At 37.2% G+C, this 20,639-nt stretch overlaps 1 protein-coding gene across 1 annotated transcript in view; it reads left to right on the top strand.

The window, feature by feature from the left end:
- RAP1B (RAP1B, member of RAS oncogene family) overlaps positions 1 to 14,789 on the top strand; it is a 51,637-nt gene extending 36,848 nt beyond the window's left edge. The window contains exons 2-8 of the mRNA XM_081083224.1: positions 2,989 to 3,071; positions 4,058 to 4,126; positions 5,596 to 5,652; positions 6,562 to 6,702; positions 10,134 to 10,277; positions 11,222 to 11,338; positions 13,559 to 14,789. Coding sequence (XP_080939350.1) covers positions 3,015 to 3,071; positions 4,058 to 4,126; positions 5,596 to 5,652; positions 6,562 to 6,702; positions 10,134 to 10,277; positions 11,222 to 11,308 — 555 coding nt within the window. The 5' untranslated portion in view covers positions 2,989 to 3,014 and the 3' untranslated portion in view covers positions 11,309 to 11,338; positions 13,559 to 14,789. The remainder of the gene's footprint in view (positions 1 to 2,988; positions 3,072 to 4,057; positions 4,127 to 5,595; positions 5,653 to 6,561; positions 6,703 to 10,133; positions 10,278 to 11,221; positions 11,339 to 13,558) is intronic.
- Positions 14,790 to 20,639: the final 5,850 nt, after the last annotated feature.

The raw sequence follows: 20,639 nt of genomic DNA, 5'->3' as shown, positions 1-20,639 counted from the left end.
GAGAAGACTCTTCATATCTGAAACAAAAAACAAAGCTGAAGTTATTAATTACTTTAAGAAACAAGCTATCCTAGTCAGACACAGTCTTCCCTGAACAGAGCAGACTGCTAGTTTTATATGGTTTTAGGGAATTAGAGTTTAAAGATCAACAAACTTTCAAAGGCAGGAGTGAATTAATGCCTACTAAGTATAGGAATATACCAAATTGGGGGTGGGGAAGGGAAAATCCTGCCTTCACTGAGCTAATATTCTAGAAAGATAAATAGGATGGGCCCTGACTGCAGGTCAGGCCTAGGGGCCGTACCTGTGCACGAATTTCGTGCACCGGGGGGGAATGAGAGAATGAGAATACATACACACACTGAGGAGCCAGATTATTATGACCACCTGACGTTTGTAGGCAAATTACCTATAATTTCATGCTGAAGCTGCTAGAGAGCCAGACCATTATAAATAGGGAAGCAGGTTGTTTACCACGACAGTAGAAGTGATTTTTTTCTGAAGATATGGGTAAACAACACAATTTAACAGCCTTTGAACGTGGGATGGATGGATGGATGGATGGATGGATGGATGGATGGATAGATAGGTAGATAGATAGATACACACACACTGAGTGGCCAGATTATTATGACCACCCCATCAGTACTTCGTTGGGCCACCTTTTGCCTTCAATACTGTGGCGATTCTTCTTGGCATTGACTCCACGAGATGTTGAAAGGTGATGCGAGGAATCTGACACCATGCCTGATGAATAGCACTGTCCAGTTCTGTGAGATTTGATGGTTGTGGAACCAGCTGCCTAATGGCTCTTTTAACTTCGTCCCACAAATACTCAATTGGATTGAGATCTGGTGATGGTGGGGGCCACCTAAGCAAGGTAAAGTCTCCCTCATGTTCTTGAAACCACTCCTGAACAATAGGAGCACTGTGGCATGGCGCATTGTCTTGTTGGAAGAAGCCATCTCCATTGGAATATGCCATCAACATGATAGGATGAACTTGATCAGCAGCGATACTTAGGTATGTGGTGCTATTCAGACATTGTTGCACATGAATTAAAGGGCCCAAATCATGCCAGGAAAACATGCCCCAAACCATAACACTGCCCCCACCAGCTTGAAGGGTTGTACTCATATATGTGTACATGCTTTCATGCTGTTTCCGCCAAATTCTCACTCTCCCATCTGCATGATGCAACTGGAAACGTGATTCATCGGACCGCCTGACTTTTTTCCAATGCTCGACTGTCCAATCCTTGTGTTCCTGTGTGAATTGGAGACGTTTTATCTTGGTAACTGCAGACAGCAAAGGTGTTCGAACAGGCCTTCAGCTTTCATATCCCATACAATGCAGTGTACGGCTAATTTGCCTACAAACGTCAGGTGGTCATAATAGTCTGGCCACTCGGGGGGAGTGTGTGTGTGTGTGTGTGTGTGTGTGTGTGTAATATCCCAAGTTCAAAGGCCGTTAAATCACGTTGTTTACCCATATCTTCAGAAAAAAAAATCACTTCTACTGTCGTGGTAAACAACCTGCTTCCCTATTTATAATGGTCTGGCCCTCTAGCAACTTCAGTGCGAAATTATAGCTAATTTGCCTACAAATGTCAGGTGGTCATAATAATCTGGCCACTCAGTGTGTGTATGTATATATTAGGTAGAAGTGAAGGAGAAAGTTTTGAAAGAAAGTCCATGGCAATAAGCCTGGCATCTTGAGAAATAAAGGAGTGTCATAGAGAGATAGATTAAACAAAGGATATCTTTTCTAAGAATATAAGCTGGAAGAAAGAATATATAAAGAGATTTAACACAAAGAAATATACCAAAGTGAGTTCATTTATGATCAACTTTCAGAAGGGGCTATCAGATAGTGACTGGTTTACAGAATCATATTCACTGAAGCAAACAATTATTAGTTGATTAAATGTTTTTAAACCAGTTCTGGTAGTTACTTGTTGCTATGACTAAAGAACTATTATTGATTAAGAAGAAAGTTTAGAACCTGTTCTGGTGGCTACTTTTGTATCATAGCCACTGACTAAATTTTTCCCCCTAGGAATGTGGGAGCTTTGTATTCTCATGTTCTCCCCTATTATGGAAACTTTTAGTGTCTCTGATAAGCCTTAGTATAGTTTGCTTCTTTTTGTTTTATTGCTATTGATACTTAGTATTTCATAATATTGAACAGAGTCTGGGCATTCATATTCAATTTTGCCACTGATTCCTGACCATTTTCAGATACCTTGTACCTCTCCCATTTCAGCAATGAATATTTGGTCTGCTTTCTCTGCTAACTCATTTACCATTCATGTATCTCAGGGGTCAGCAGTTTTTTTTCTATAAATGACAAAGTAAATATTTTAGGCTTTGCAGACCAGATGGTCTCTGCTGTAACTTCTTAACTGCCATCACAGCAAGATAGCAACCACAGACAATGCACAAATGAATAGGCATGGCTGTATTTCAATAAAACTTTATGTATAAAAACAGATGGTGGGCTGGATTTGTCTATAGACTGCTGCCCTATCCTATTTATCTTTCTAGAATATTAGCTCAGTGAAGGCAGGATTTTCCCTTTCCCCACCCCCAATTTGGTATATTCCTGTACTTAGTAGGCATTCAACTACTTGTGACTCAGGATAGAAAGGAAGGTAAACATGTCTGTTGCTGCCATCTTATAACCAATAGAATATCCTTTCAAGCTTTTCTTCAGCCTCCTCCCACCATTTTTTTTCTTAATAGAGTAAATATTTTATTCTAATTGAACTTAGGAAATGCTGAAAGTCGTATCTGTAATTTTGCAGTTTCTTTCTGCATCTGATGTGTTAAAAGAGCCCATTCTTTAGTAAGTCTGTTTATGGGATGCTCCATATTAGTGTGGTATAGTAATCATTTTTAAATAAATCTATTTGCTTAAAGGTCTTATTCATAAAAGGACCACCTGATTACAGAGATATTAAGATTTTTTTTTTCTTTTCTTTAATAGGTACTAGCTTTTGACAGGTTTGCACCATGCGTGAGTATAAGCTAGTCGTTCTTGGCTCAGGAGGCGTTGGAAAATCCGCTCTGGTAAGTCATTCTCACTATACCTAAGCTCTTCACTCCAAGACATGTTCTTCTGTTGAGTTTTAGGTTTTGATTATTGGTTTTCGTTTATCTGTTAAGGTGAAATCTCAGTAATTTTAGAAGCAATGTAATATTTTTCTTGTAATTTTAGTCAACTCTTAGTTGTATCTGGGTAGATCATACTTTCTCTGGAACAACTGGTTCCAGACCAACCTGAAATATGCCAGAAGACAGAGTGAGCTCACACAGAGGGTGCGAGCATATAAAAGTGTGCATTTCAGAGCCACATAGGAGTTAGTTTTGGTCTTTGTCATTATATATATTTTTATGTTAGAAAATATTAAATAAAGCTTATAAGAATCTTTTTCCAAATAACACCTCTGACTATACAGTTTTGACATTATTTTGACAGTCCATATTTTCTGTATCAAGGAATAGTATAGCAAGAAAAAAGACACAGCTTGATGGTGGTTGGGAAAGGGAAGAAACTTAGGGAAAATAACTTGATGAATAGATGAGAGTTTAGCAAAGCCCCACAATAAGATAGATTGATCATCTCACTTGGCCACTTAGCACAGAACTTGACATGCTGAAATCAAACTGAGAAGTATGTACAACAGAGCATGAGCTGCTTTTTCATGTGTAATTATATCCAGAGTAATGGGGGAGTGTTATGAGTATACACACATGTGTGTACACAAAACAATTAGCCACTTTCTAATTAAAATTCAATTAAGACTGACACTGGAAATATTTAAAAATTTTTAAATATAGTATGATCTCTAAATTTAGAATTACCTAACAAAGAGCATAGTGATTACTTTTTAAAAAAACAACTTTCTAAGGTAATCTTACCAAATGCATTCATTCAAATGTGATTGTGTTTTTTATCAGTGGCATAACTACTATGTGAAATCAATAGTTTGAAATGTACAGATTTGGATTTGTTCTTTTCTTTAGATGTATAATGGTATGTTAATTTTTTTCAGACTGTACAGTTTGTTCAAGGAATTTTTGTTGAAAAATATGATCCTACGATAGAAGATTCTTATAGAAAGGTATATGGTACTTTTAAAGGCCTTTTGCTTTTCACTTTACTATAAATATAAATTATTGGTTTTAGCTTTATAATTATTGAATGTTATTTACATAGTGGGAAAAATTTACACTTGATTATTTCTTGGCATTCCATGTCTACCAGTTTATGAGGCTCTTGAAGACTTGGCTCTCGCTGTCCCTCTCTTTCTCTCTTTCTCTCTCTGAGAATTTCAAGTTTACCATGACCCCAACATTTTAATTTGACAAATAAACTTAAAAGCTAGGCCATCCATTTCAAGTGGTAGCTTCATGGTCTATCCAAACCCCACCCCAAAGATGAAAAAATACTCTCGGGTTCCCTTCATTTTAACCTAAAGATGTGAGTACAGGAGTCTCCCTAACCTTCCTACTAATAACTCTTTGAGAAAGTGTCACTGCTCATAACGGAAAGGTTTATTGCGATGTTCGCTAACACAACATATGACAATAGAACTTAATGTGGAGACATGTAATGTAATAGCAAGGAAGTTATGCCTCACCTTATGTAGCAGCCAACATGGCCCCTGCTGCTGTGCAGCCAGTGTGTTTCATTCCTTCCTTTGTCCACAGTCTACAAAAACAAAACAAAACTGGAAAGCCCTTCCTGCACCCTAGCAGTAAGGCAGTAGAACTTTTTTTCCACAGCTAATTTTAAATAACTTTTTTCCCTAGAAAATGTTGGGTGAAAGATGGTAACAGAGAAACACAATTTATTTTTTAGCTGTCCTCTGCTTCCTTGCTACCAGAAATTTTATTCCAATACAGTGAAGGGGGGAAGTGGTTATCTAGAAAAATGAAACTCTTTCTAAAATATTGGCAGAATTGCGGTAGGCAGAATCACTTCTGATATTATTCTCACTACAACTGGTTTTAATTTTTTAAGCTTTTTTGAAATAATTTCCTTTTTTTTAATGAAGGGGTGGGGGTTTTTTTGTGTGTTTTTTTTTTAATATATTTTTACTGATTTCAGAGAGGAAGAAAGAGGGAGGGAGAGAGATAGAAACATCAATGATGAGAGAGTAGCATTGATCGGCTGTCTCCTGCACGCTCCCCACTGGGCTCCAAGCCCACAACCCGGGCATGTGCCCTTGACCAGCATCGAACCCAGGGCCCTTCAGTCTGCAGGCTGACGCTCTATTCAATGAGCCAAACCAGCTGGGGCTGAAATAATTTCCTTTCCAGAACAAAGTGTTTAGTGATTCATATTGATCTTGGATCTTGTCACTATCTGTGTTGAGTCAGAATACATGGTTTTTGCACCTAATACAAAGTTGGTGAACCTTAATTATCTAGCTATATTTTTCTTCTGTTAAAGTATTGAGATTAGAGTTGCTATAATCTGTCTCTGTTTTAAATATCATATTAGCTTTTGTGTATATTAAGATAGTGTTGTTTATATATATAAAAAAAAAAATGAAGGTCTATTTTGTCTCCCCACCCCACCCCCCAGCAAGTTGAAGTAGATGCACAGCAGTGTATGCTTGAAATCTTGGATACTGCAGGAACGGTATGTAAAATGAAGAACCAAAGTATATGCACAACTTATGCAGTATTGTCCTTGTAAATGCTAATATTCTATAGACAGATGTTTGTGAAGCTTATATAAAAGTACTACTTACATTAAATTGTAAAGCTTTTTTATCCTTGAATTCTACTTTTTCTGTGTGACCTTTGTAATTACAGGGAGTCAGTTATTTAAAAAATAAGTAGAAACTTGTTTGGATGAAAATTTTCGGTCTCAGTAGTACTTTTAAAGCATGTTAAAATTTATTACCACATTTTAAATAATGTGGAAAATACTTGGGTATACTTATTTATTTCTATAAGATATACTTATTCTTCTGTAGCTGTGTGAAATATTTTGAATGATATCGTTCCTCCTTTAAAGTATTTACAAACCAGCTAGATTTGTTGGTATCTGAAGATAAAGGGCAGATTTATTCTGGATATATGGTATTCATTCAACTAATGTTTGAGTACCTAATATGTGCCATGGACTGTGTTCTTTCCCTAATGGAAGAGAAAAGGTATGGGAAATGGCAAGATGTAGGTAAGCATGCTGGTGGACCCCATAGAACTAGAGCACTGTGAGCTTAGCTGTAACTTGGGGACTTATTTGGGTGCTCTGTAAGTTATAAAATATTAAAATCTTCCATTAAGTAGCTTTTAGAGACAGGATATTTCTGTTCCACTTGAGTATAGTTTTTGCACCTAAATCTGCTTTGGTGTATCATTTTTAAATTAAAAGCTTATTTTTTGAAATATCAGCTTTTCAAATAGGATCTTGCCACAGATTGTAATTTAAAGATATGTTACATAATACTACAATATTCTTCATTGAGCTCTAATTTTAGACTTTAAAAGTTGTCAAATTAACTGTCACAACATTATTCTTTAATGATTCTTTCTATTGTAGGAACAATTTACAGCAATGAGGGATTTGTACATGAAAAATGGACAAGGCTTTGCATTAGTTTATTCCATCACAGCACAGTCCACATTTAATGATTTACAAGATCTGAGAGAACAGATTCTTCGAGTTAAAGACACTGATGATGTAAGCTGACATCCTAATAAATAAATGTACTTTATTTTAAACTCTTATTGTAGTGATATCCAATTTAAAACTAAGAATTTAAAGTTGATGTATTTATTTGGGAGGCTTGTATTTCAAAAGCTTTTTCCTTGAGAGGCAAAATATATCTTTAACCCTCATACCTATTTCAAATATATATAATGTGGAAAGTGAAAACACTCCTCTCCCCTTAACCTGTGTAAAATAAAATTTATATCCTTCCCATTTTTAAATCATGCATTTGGTGGGGAAGAAGGACAGATGTGTGTGACAAATGTTAACTAATAGAGCAAATTATGTTCTGGCCACATTACTGGTATATTTAAGAGCCTTTTTAACATATGAACACATCTAAAGAAACTATGACAGAAAAGGAGAAAAATAATAATTATTTTTCAGGAAACCAACAAATATATTAGATTCTAATGTTAATTTACATGCCCCTTCAAAGTGTACCATAATGGAGTTTAATCCCTGTAGGAAACTTTAAAAGGATTATTTTAATTCCTTATCTTACTCTGTATAGCAGTGGTTCTCAACATTCATCTTGCATTAAATCACTAGCTGAAACTGGTTAAAACAGATTGCCAGGCCCCACCTGCCCCACTCCCAGAGTTTCTGATTCATTAGGTGTGGGATTGAGCTCAAGAATTTGTATTTCTAACAAGTTTCTAGATGGTGTTGATGTTGCTGGTCTGGCCCAACACTTTCAAGAACCATTGTAATATCTATAATTTAATTATGGTAAATATTGTGAGACTTCTAGGAAATGCTGTTGTTTCTTGGACTTCTGAAATAAAAACTTTGGGGCACCCTACATATTTATAGTGACCTCAGTGAAGCACTTCTTTTCTTTTTTCTTTTTCTTTCTTTTTTTTTTTTTTTTAATATATTTTATTGATTTTTTTACAGAGAGGAAGGGAGAGAGATAGAGAGTTAGAAACATCGATGGGAGAGAAACATCGATCAGCCGCCTCCTGCACATCTCCTACTGGGGATGTGCCCGCAACCCAGGTACATGCCCTTGACCGGAATCGAACCTGGGACCCCTCAGTCCGCAGGCCGACGCTCTATCCACTGAGCCAAACCGGTTTTGGCAGCACTTCTTAATTAGTAAATCTGTTTTGTATTATCTGTAGTAACTACTGTACTTTTCTTCTATCAATTGCATTAAACAAGTATTTATTAATATAACTAGAGGCCCGGTGCATGAAATTCGTGTACGGTGGCGGGGGGAGTTGTCCCTCAGCCCAGTCTACACCCTCTCCAATCTGGGACCCCTCGAGGGATGTCCGACTGCCGGTGTAGGCCCAATCTCACAGTCTGGGACTGCTGGCTCCCAACCACTTGCCTGCCTAATTGCCCCTAACCGATTCTGCCGGCCGGCCCGGTTGCCCCTAACTGCCCTCCCCTGCTGGCCATCTTGTGGCTGTGGGCGCCACCATCTTTGAGTGTGTGCAGTCAATTAGCATATTCCCTCCTTATTGGCTGTGGGCACCACCATCTTTGTGATGGTGAGGGTCAGTTAGCATATTCCCTCTTTATTAGATAGGATACTCTATATCTTCTTAAAACGCCAAAATTCTTGATTTTCTAGTTTGGATTTTTTCCCAAAAAATTCTTTAGAAAGTCAATCTCTAAATGATCAAAGGGAGTTTTGAAGAATAAGTATTATTTTTCCATAATGTCCTTTTAAAATTACAACATCACATGCATCCAAACACATTATTAATGTGGTCTAGATTTTAGTAAATCAAGATGATTGTAACTTTGTAGCATTTTAATTAGACTATAAATAAAAATTCTGCTTTAGGGACTTTTCAAATTTCTCCTTTTTAAGTTGTAAAATTGAGACTAATCCTATCTGATAATAGACAAGCATGGTAATTAACCGTAACTTCGCTACCCTTCCCATTGGCTAATCAGCAGGATATGCAAATTAACTGCCAGCCAAGATGGCGGCTGGCAGCCAGGCAGCTGAAGCGAACAGGAGGCTTGCTTGCTCCAGTGATGGAGGAAGCCAAGGTTCCCCGCCTGCCGCGCTCAGCTCTGAGCTCCAGATGCAACAATGTTGCAATTATAGAAGCTAAACAATCCCCAGGTACCTGCTTTCAGCCAGGGGGGCCTCAGAGCTTAGAGCAGCCAGTGATGGCAACAGAGTTTCAATTATAGAAGCTAAACAAACCCAGATATCTGCTTTCAACCAGCAACAGCCTCAGAGCTGGAGTGGGCTCTCAGCTCCAGTGACAGCTATAGAAGGTAAATAAATCCCAGAATAAAACAAAAAGTAAAAAAAAAAGAGGCTGGGAGCTTCAGTCGCAGGCCAGCCTGAAAACAGCCCTCAGCCCATCATCCAGGGTGGCCAGGCACCCCAGTGGGGACCCCCACCCTGAAGGGGGTGTGACCAGCTGCAAACAGCCATCAGCCCGTCATCAAGGTTGGCCAGGCACCCAAGTGGGACCCCCACCCTGATCCGTATCACCCTTCAGGGCAAATCAGCTGGCCCCCACCTGTGCACCAGGCCTCTATCCTATATAGTAAAAGGGTAATATGCAAACTGACCCTAACAGCAGAAGGACTGGGAATGATTGGTCACTATGACACTCCCTGACCACCAGGGGGCAGACGCTCAATGCAGGAACTGCCCTCTGGTGGTCAGTGCGCTCCCACAGGGGGAGCTCTGCTCAGCCACAAGCCAGGCTGATGGCTGCCAGTACAGCGGTGGTGGTGGGAGCCTCTCCCACCTCCTCAGCAGCACTAAGGATGTCTGACTGCAGCTTAGGTCTGCTTCACACTGGCAAATGGACATCCCCCGAGGGCTGCCGGGCTGCCAGAGGGATGTCTGATTGCCATCTTAGGCCCAATCCCCCAGGGATCAGGCCTAAGCCAGCAAGTGGTCACCCCCAAAGGGTCCCAGACTGTGAGAGGGACCCCTCCCCCACCCGCGAGTGCACAAATTTTTGTGCACTGGGCCTCTAGTTATTTGATAAATGTGTGTCAGAAAACTTGAAGTTGATTCACATCTCTAAAAGAAACATTTTAAAAATTTTGAGATATACTGGCTTTTTACAGCAACACCCTTTGGTACTTCCTTTTTGAAAAAGTTTTGTATTTTGCTTATTATAATCAGTTATAAGTCCATTGTGATATAATCTTAAGGGTTATTTTCCCCTTTCATAAACAAATCCTAGCTTGTTTTCTAAAATTTTCATGTGAAAGGTTCTTAAATTAACATTATTAAGGCTTTCATATTTAACTGTAAATTATATTACAAATGATTAATTTAATATTTTTCTCTGGTGTAATATAAAAAATCCTTAGAGTTGACTCTAAGAATTCTTTTAATTTGAATTTGAATTTATAGCATATATTTATTTACTTATTTCTTTTTACCCTCACAAATATATTTTTAGGTTCCAATGATTCTGGTTGGTAATAAGTGTGACTTGGAAGATGAAAGAGTTGTAGGAAAGGAACAAGGTCAAAATCTAGCAAGACAGTGGAACAACTGTGCATTCTTAGAATCCTCTGCAAAATCAAAAATAAATGTTAATGAGGTATGGTGAACTATACTTTAAAATCTCTATTTGGAATTCAACATGCAGAATTAATGGAAAATAACGTATGTGTATTAACACAACCTCAAATTAATGTGTACTCGGGGTGCTTTTGTTGTTGTTGTTTTTCTTTTTCCTTTTAGTATTTTTTATTGATTTCAGAGAGGAAGGGAGAGGTAGAGAGAGATAGAAACATCAATGATGAAAGAAAATCATTGATTGGCTGCCTCTTGCACGACCCCTACTGGATGGGGAATGAGCCCGCAACCCAGGCATATGCCCTTGACTGGAATCGAACCCAGGACCCTTCAGTCCGCAGGCCAACTCTCTATCCACTGAGCCAAACCAGCTAGGGCTCAGGGTGCTTTGTTAATCCTTTTAGGCAAAAATCTTCTATTAAATAATATGCATGTTAATAAGCAACAGTGTATTTTAATCTCATCATTAAAGTGGAATAAACCATGAAAGGAAGGAAGGCTCGGAAAAAAAAAAATAGTAAGGGGTAGGGAACACGAATTAAGCCTTTGGATATATGAAAGATGTGTTATGTAAAAGAGAGCAAATTGAAAAAAGTATGCACAGTTATTGCCTTGAAGGGGCTTAAAGTCATATTGTAAAGATACATGGAAAGATCTGAAGAAGAGTAAATGTTCTAATTGAACTAAGGTTAAGATCTCTGTAGCTCCTTCAACTCAGTACTTATTTTAAGGAGAACAATTTTAGCCCTCCCAAAAAATAAACAGAAAAGAACTTGGCATTTATAATACCTGGTTTTACTCTTATTTCTTAACTGAAAAAAAATATTTCCTTTCTTGGGTTCATTTATATCCATGAAAAATTCTATTTTTTAATTTTACTTTTTGGAGGTTTTTTGGGGGTTTTTTTTTGTTTTTTTTAGTTTTTTGTCTCCTATAAGTTAAAAAAATATATATATATGTTTGCAGATCTTTTATGACCTAGTGCGGCAAATTAACAGAAAAACTCCAGTGCCTGGGAAGGCCCGCAAAAAGTCATCATGTCAGCTGCTTTAATATACTAAATGCATTGTAGCTCTGAGCCAGGTATGTTTGTTTATTTTCCTCCTTTTTTAAATCTTTTAACTTGTAACCTCAACTTCATTTAGGGCACTCTTGTTAAGACAGCAAGTATAGAATTTTTTCTTGTTCTAAAAAAGAAATAATTACTTCCCTTTTAAGATATTCATGAGTTAGTATAATATCCTAGTGATTAAAATAATTATTTCATTTACATATCATCAGAAGTATTACCCATAAGTGAATATTCTAGTTCATTTAATAAATGCTTATGCCCCAATGGGACACTGGTTTTTGCTGACAATACAGTGATGAACAATACTGACCTCTCCTTGCTTCTTCATTGCCTTAATTGAAGTCTAGTGGTAGAGTTGGACAAATAGTTGCAAACTATGATAAATGCAAATAACAATTATAAAGAAATGTTATTTATTCTATAACATTTGTAAATGTTATAGAATAAATCCAGCCTGGTACTGATAATAAGAATTCATGACACGTTTATCATATGCCAGGCACTATTTTTAAATACTGTCTGTGTTACAAATGAGTGAACTGAGACACAAAAAGATTACTTGTTCAAGCCCTGCAGTAAGTAAGTACAAAGCCAGACTTTGAACCCAATGATCTGGAGTACATAATTTAAGCCATGAACTGGCTGCCAAGTCCATGCTTCATTACTAATGAGTACTATGTCATAATGAGTACTATAGGAGCTTGTAACTGGGACACCAAATCAGGTATGTCACATGAACTATGGATTCAGGAAAAGTCTGTAAGAGACATCTAAGCTGAGATCGGAAAGTCAAATAGAAATTGTGTAGGGGATGGAGAATTCCAGCCAGAAAGAACCACAAATTCAGCCCACCGATGAGATAGCAAAGGAAAACTGAGCATATAACATTTTTATATAGTTTTTGAAAATAATCATATTAAATGAGTTAAACCTTATAAAGCAATTGATCAGTGCCTGGCACATGATAAATCCTCAACCATTTAGCGACTGCTGTTTGCCAATAATAATGGTTCCCTGCTCAGTGTTAATTAAACCATATTGTACTGTACTCTTATCCTTGGGCACTTTATATGTTTGTGATTCTGCTGCTGCTTGTGTTAAATTAAATGGCCCTATACTACCATAGTACTCTGGCTCTGTATCTTTGGGGGGTTTTGACCCTACTCTGTTTAAGGCTTTCCGTTTAGAGTTATACCCTCTCACTTTTGTTATTCTCTCTTTCCTGACCAGATACATGCCCATTCTTAGCACATATGTGCCTGAACTCACATATTCCCATCTGTCCCTTCCAATTGCTACATTCAGTCTGCTAGAAAAACTTAGCAAACTCAGAGTCTAAATGAGGGCTTAAAGTTCGAGGCATTTGGGAAATCAGCAAACACATATGTATTAAAAGCATTTCTGGAGCTCGCAACAAGTCTGATCCCCACAAAAACAGTAAAAAAAGGGAACATTTTTTTAGCCCAGACATGTATGGAGAAAACCATCCAAAGTAAATAGATATTTGGCAATGTGTTTTGACTTCTTTTATTTATATCACTCACAATTTTTTAAGTTTACGTGATTTTAGTGTAATACTAGCCTTTTTTCTGACATCTAAAAATTGATAGAATGTGTTTAAATATGGAATTAGAAAGTATATATATAACTCAACTGTAAAGAGCCATCATAGGATAATTTCTTGCCTGCTCTCTGAACCAGCGTTTAGCCACTCTTATTGAAAGAGCGAGGAAGAAAGCCTTGATTTTCTGATACTAGCAACCTTAGTGAGCTGTGCATTCTATACTTATGATGTAATTCTGGGATTGTGAACACTTGTAGAATCACCAATTTTGTTAATATTGCTGTCTTTTCATCTTAATTCTAAGGAAGTTGAACTGACGTAAAATTTCAATGTGGTTTCCTCCCTCCTCCCCCTGCTTTTAATCTTTGGAAGGTAATACACAGAGATTTGCACTAAGGGATACTGCCTTTTTTTTTATCTAAGACTTTCATTTGACTGGCTTTCAAGAGGGCAGCAGGTTAGATGAAGTCATTCTAAAAAGATGAAAACATCTACCCTTGCTTTGCCTTGCTATGAGTTGTGGTACAATGTCATTAATGTAATGAGGACAAGAGCCTGCATTCTATTCATTTTTAAACCTTGAATCCTGTTGTCTTAATGTGTTCCTTTGGCTCCTTTGTGTGCTATTTTCAACCCATGTTTGCAATTTATTTTTTTCTTTTGACAGGTCTGAAGAACTGTTGCCCAATTCAACAGTGCCAGCATTCCAACTTTGTTAAACCTACCAACATCTTAAATGGACTTTCTGTGGTGGTACCCTTTAAGAGGCGGATGAAAGCTACTACATCAGTTTGCACATTCTAATCACTTTCCAGTATCACAAGAGAGATTTTTACTTATATAATAGCCCTAGTGTATGCATCTGGTAAAACCAGAGGCTACAATCCAGTATTACTGCTAAGAGACATTTTCATCCACCAATGTTGTACATGTATGAAAATGGTGTACTGTATACTATAACGCGCCCCATACTTTGTTTTGGAGAGTACAATAATGTAAATCCTAAAAGCACCACTATTTTAGCATAATAAAAGAAAGTCCAAAGAGCTCCTATATAGACTACTCCAGATAACTTTGCTTCTTTGATACTTGTAGCTTATTGTAATTTTTTTTAAGAAAATCAAGGTCATTATCATTGTATTATACAAATAAGCGCTTTGATTAACACAGCTATATAGTTTTTTTAATTTTTAAAAAACCTGTGGAGACAGTGATCTTGTCTTTAAAAATACAATAGTCCTTTCAGTATAATGTCTTAGATTAAAGACGTTGCCTTTAATATCTGTTGGGAAGGAAATGTCCAGATTTTTCAAATCTCTTATTATATGTTTCCTTTTTTGTTTACATAGGGAACAATGTTTATAGTTGTGTGTACAGTGGGGGTCTACAACAAGAAGTGTATATTTTCAAACAATTTTTTAATGATTTAACAATTTTTGTAAATCATTTTCAGGCTTCTGCAGCTGTAGATTCTCACTGTGAATCCCTTGCTTGCTCATGCATAAGTGTATTTGCAATACCAAATATACAGGTTTAGTATTTTTGCCTGTTAGTGATTGTTTCACATGTGTAACGTTTTGGTTGAGATGTTAAATGGTGGACGAGTACTGTGGATGTGAATGTGGGAAGTAATTTTAATCATGTATAATTGGTCACAAGGCCCAAGTTGCAGTAACTATTGCTGTTTTATTTAACAATGCCTTGTTGCTTTGTATGCATTAATGTTTGGGTGTAAAGATTGTGTGTCTATCCAACAGGGAGCCACAGTATTTAAATTGACCAACCTAATGTTACAACTACTTAGAGGTGGCCAAATGTAAACTAAAAGCCTTAATTAAAGTGGTGCAATTTTGTATAACTTAGCATCAGTAGTTCAATAAATTTGGATTGCCATGCAAGGGCTTGCATTATAATTACTTGCCACTTGAATGTGTTTTGTGTAATGTTTGACAGTGCTAGTAAATAAATATAGATTTAACTTCTTTTTAAATCTAATAGGTGTATTTTACATAGTGTGGTTTCATAATTTAACATTTGGGCAAGCAGACTCATTCATTACGTACAGAATAAGTGAAATAATGTCATTTTTTCCCTAGTATTATTTGAATATCCATATAACAACCTTTTGAATTTATCCTTGGGAAAGAATTTTGTAAATCAAGCAATATTACTTACGAACATATGCCTTCTGCATAATGTTTAATAGCTCTTTGAGGTGTAAGGAAGAATTGAAAATACATTGACAGATGTTACACATTTGGATTTTTTTTTAATATAGGATGAAGTTATACTTAGAATATTATGGTTATAAAATTTTTTGAATGAAGTGGACTCAAGTACTACTTTCTTTTTAGATAATAGGTCTGTCTTTGTCTTACGTGTACTGTAATTCAGGTTTTTTTTTGGGGGGGGGGTTGCAAACAAATGTTAACTCAAACTTTCTTAAAATATTTGTCAGCCACTGGAGTATATCATCAATTAATTACTGATACCATCTCACGTAGGGGTGTCTGCCAATCCCCTAAATAGATTCTATTTGAATTGGATACTTTCATTTAAAGAAGAAAAGGGTCTTACTCCTTATATATTTAACTCACAAAATTCCATGGATCTTTGTGTCTTTAAAGGTTCCATGGATTTATAAAAAAATAAATATTTGTCCTTGCAGTAGCCCCACTTAACTAAAAAGACTTATTTTGGCAGAACTGGTTGTATTTACAGTCATTGGGAGAAAATTAAACCCAAAAGACATGGGGTTGTGGAGCACTAAAGTCACTTCAGTTTACTGTGTCCTGTTGCATCCATTTGACCCTCTTTGAGGGCACCCTCTTTTTTCTAATATTTATATTTTTATTGATTTCAGAGAGGAAGGGAGAGGGGGAGAGAGAAACATCAATGATGAGAGAGAATCATTGATTGGCTGCCTCCTGCACAGCCCCCTACTGGGGATTGAGCCCACAACCCAGACATGCCCTTTCCCTGATTCGAACCCAGGACCCTTCAACTCACAGGCCAACGCTCTATTCACTGAGCCAAACCGGCTAGGACAACCCTCAATTCAAATGTTTGTTACCTACCATCTATGTATCAGGCTCAGTTCTAGGCTCTTAAAAACAGATAAAATTTAAGTACTCCATTTCAAGCATTGTTCTAGGTCTGACGATAGAGCAGTGAGATTAACTTAGTACCCTGATCTCCTAGAATTTATATTCTATTGTAGAGTTTCTCAGCCAGCGCCATGGATGTTTTGTGCTGGATAATGAAGGAGTTGTGGGAGGCTGCCCTGTGGATGACAGGATTCTTGTAGCATCCGTGGTCTCCACCCACTAGATGCCAGTAATGCCATTGCCAGCTGTCCTCTAGTTAGATTTAGGGAAAGGGGAGGAGAGCAGGTGTTGACAGGCAAAATCGCCCTGGTTGAGATCTGGTAGGAAATACATTAATTTATTTAAAAGTAAAAATACAAAATGGACATTTTATGAATAAGAATGTAACCTCTGGAACCAGATTTCCAGGGTTTTTAATCCCAGTTCTGCCACTTCCTAGCATGTGAACCTGGATAGATGCCTCTATTTCCTTATCTGTAAAATGGGAATGATAATAGCACCTACTTCATAGGAGTTAAAAAGAATGAAATAAATGCCAATACCACCCTTTAGGTTAAAATATATATATATATTTCTATTTTGCTGATAGATATAGGGCTGTGGTTACACAGAGCCAATACCACTCTTTAGGTCAAAATATATATATATTTCTATTTTGCTGATAGATATAGGGCTGTGGTTACACAGAAAGCACCATTATCTCTCATACAAAATAGTAACTGCACCTTAGGAATGCAAATCATATGTAGAAGAACTTATGTGCTTAAATGGAAAAATGCTAAAGTAATTCAGTCAGAAAACTCACAAGCTCCTTTTAATGTCCCCAAGGATACTTGTAGAAACTGGAATTTTAAGAGAAAACCAGAAGGATATTTCACTTAATTTAAATATAAAAACCCTATTTTGACTTTAATGTTGGCTCAGCTTTTTATATGAGTAAAAAGTTTTTAAAACCTATTTTTGAAAGAGTTTTGCTTTGCTTTTTTAATCATCTTGACTTTAGATGTGGGGCAGCAAACTTAGAATCAATGCAACCTGGTTTTTGTTTACCTCAATCTGTGTCTTCTTTGAATTTAATCCCCATGTGTTGTTCTGTCTCCTCTCTATTGAATCTTGGAAATATAGGAAGGAGTTATAGTATTTTTATTTTATTTTATTTTATTTTATTTTATTTTATTTTTTTAATCTCACCAGAGGATATTTTTCCATTGATTTTTTTTAGGGAGAGTGGAAGAGAGGGGAAGACAGAGAAACATCAATGTGAGAGAAATACATGGATTGTTTGCACCCTGCATGAGCCCTGACCAGGGCCCAGGCTGGGGAGGAGCCTGCAACCAAGGTGTGCCCTTTACCAGAATCGAAACCGGGACGCTTTGGTCCGCAGGCCAATGCTCTATCCATTGAGCTAAACCAGCTAGGGCAGAGTTACAGTATTTTAGAAATTAATATTCCTATGACCTTATCTTAGAAATCGTGTTTGCAGGCTTCTCTTTTTAATATGTTTTTATTGATTTTTGGAGATTGGAAGGAAGAGGGAGAGAGAAACATTCATGAGTGTGCAACATCGGTCAGCTGCCTCCTGTATGCCCCCTACTGGGGATCAAGTCTGAAACCTGGGCATGTTCCCTGACTGGGAATCAAATCTGCAACCTTTCAACCTATCAGTAAGCCTTAACAAATTGTGATTTATGGGACTCAAATTATTTTTAAAAATTTGTTCTGTAATTTGTTTCAGTGCATTAATACAGTGGTATGAATGCATGAGAAAAGTGTAATTAAGAATAGAACTATGCCAAAACCGGTTTGGCTCAGTGGATAGAGCGTCGGCCTGCGGACTGAAAGGTCCCAGGTTCGATTCCGGTCAAGGGCATGTACCTGGGTTGCGGGCACATCCCCAGTAGGAGATGTGGAGCTGATCGATGTTTCTCTCCCATTGATGTTTCTAACTCTCTGTCTCTCTCCCTTCCTCTCTGTAAAAAATCAATAAAATATATTTTTTTAAAAAAAAATAGAACTAAATTTATGTTCTCTTAACTGATATTAACAGAGATATGTATGAGTCTTTGTTGGGATATTGGTACTTGTCAGAATTGGTTACTAAATCTATTAATGGAATAACTAAGTTAGTAGGTTTGATATTAATTTATGTTTGAAAGGTAGAAATAATATACTCATTGCTAAATAGGTCTGTTTTCTAAGTGCTGCAGTGTTTTTTCAGATTTAAAAAAAAAATTCCACATGTTGTACATACTTTGAACTTGCTCCCTTAAAACATCTTTCTTAGTGGCCTATAGATTACTGACTTTAAGAATGAAAAATTTTGACCAAAATTAGGGATAGCTACCTGATTTTTTTTAAGAATCAACAAACGTATTCAATATTGCTTATCTACCTTGTTTTATCATTTATAGGCAATCAATAATCTCCTGATTTGCCTGAAAGGGGGTGGAGACAATTTTTACTATTTTATATTCTGAACCTAGTTTAACATGGTTTTCCTTATACAGTTACATAAATGAGAATAATGCAGATTCAGCATTTGGGTCAACATGCACAGTTTTGTGTTTTTGTTTTTTGTTGTTGTTTTTTTCCTGAGAATTAGCACAGATCTTACAGGATTTTTATGTGAATAATATATTCATTAAGTCAAGGTTTTCAGCAGTTTTTAAAAAGGCACAGATCAAAGCCTTTCATGTTTTTGTCATTTGCCATTATTAGTCCTTCAAATTTCTGTGTATAGTGTGGTAGTTTATGTTCTCTCTAAGCACTACGTTCAGAACAGGAAACTGTTACAGTCATGTGCTGCATAATGTTTCCGTCGATGATGGACTGCATGTACAGTGGTATACCTTATAGCCTAGGTGTGTGTAGTAGGCTAAGCCATCTAGGTTTGTGTAAGTGCAATCTATGATGTTCACATGACAAATCATCGAACAAAGGATTTCTCAGAACATATTAAGCTGCTCATGACTTTATTGTCAAACTTTTGAATGTGCACCTTTCTGTGCTTGGGGCAGAGGGAAGTAGCAAAGAGTAAATGCTAGCCCAGCCGCCATGTCTCAGTTGTTGAGCCTGGACCTATGAACCAGGAGGTCATGGTTTGATTCCACCATCAGGGCACATGCCTGGGTTATCGGTTCAATTCCCAGTGTGGGGCATGCAGGAGGCAGCCAATCAATGATTCTCTCTCATCATTAATGTTTCTCTCTCTCCCTCTCTCTTCCTCTCTGAAATCAGTAATGTTTAAAAAAAAATAAAAAAGTAAATGCTAGACCCAGTTCCTGCAAGACGCTTAATGCATCAATGGTGGGTAAGACAACCCAAAAAGTTTCAAATAATCAAAAATCTAGTAACATATCTAATAATAGATCATATTCTGTTATCCATACTATACAAGTGACATAAAAGTAAAAATTGCTTTCAAATGTGTAATTATTAGTTTTACTCAGATCAATGTTAGAGTCTCTGAGCAAATCAACCAGTGGTGGAGAACTACATGGCTGGCAGGAAAAAAATGAGTATCTTTACACACTAGAAATGGAGTATAATCAAATTGGTGTTGTCTGTAGTGAGTAGCTATGAGGGAGCCACTCTACTGTTCTAAGTGAGTACTACGACTAAGTAACATTTTGACAGCTGTGTGAAAGATAGCCAGAGAGGAGTAATACAGTGGGGCCTTGACTTAAGAGTGTCCCGAATAACGAGAGTTTTTCAAGATACGAGCCGTCTCTCGGCGGATTTTTTGCTTTGAGTTGCAAGCTAAAATTTGGGTTACGAGCCAGCTTCAGATACCCCACCGCTAGTTGGCGCAGCGAACGTCACAGTGAACGCCACATCAGCCCAGCATCATGTGTCTCACTCATTCACGTCTTGATTTGACATAGGAGTAACTAGCTCCGTCACGGAACAAATTAAACTCGTAAGTCAAGGCCCCACTGTAGTAGAGCTGGAGTTAACCCAGCCAGCTTGTAGGCTGCTTGGGTCTGGAAGCATGAAGTATATAGGGTTGGAGCTCTGATGAGAAAGGGAGCCCAAGAAATTTTTTAAAGGAATAACTGGAAATTTGGTTAATGGCTTAGATGCGGGGGCTGAAGCAAAGTAAAATATCTGATTATATTAGCAGAACCAGAGTGAGCACCAATGAAGATAAATTGAAGAAGCCAGCAAGGAATTGATTTTTAGTGTATGAGCGAAAGAATTTTTTGTTAAGACAAAGTTTAAGTTGAGTGAAATATTGTCATGAGTATCTTCTGAGAAGAGGCTTTTTTAACAGTTGGACCTTGAATTCACTCACATACAGGAGGCAACTGAAACCATGAATGTGAATGAAACTATTTTCATAAGAATTAAGCATGAGAAAGAAAAATAGGACATCCTGACCTAAGCGGGTTGGGAATGGGGAGGGGAGGGTTGGAGTACAAAGGACTGCTCTTACAGATAAGATAGCCTTCTATTGTCCGAGCATACAGAGGCTTATGTTCCCCCTACTATGCTATAAACCAGCAGTAATTCCATCCTTTGGACACATCATAATTTGTATCTGTATATATACTTCTTAGGGGAAAACTGGCTACTAATCTAAGGAGATGATGGGATAGTTTTGGAAATATCGTCCTCTAAATTAGTACCAGGTCTGTGGAT

This window comes from Myotis nattereri (assembly GCF_964212035.1).
Source record: "Myotis nattereri genome assembly, chromosome: 2".
Lineage (NCBI taxonomy): Eukaryota > Metazoa > Chordata > Mammalia > Chiroptera > Vespertilionidae > Myotis > Myotis nattereri.
Note: the sequence above shows the minus strand (reverse complement) of the source record. Positions and strands in the feature narration are given on the sequence as shown.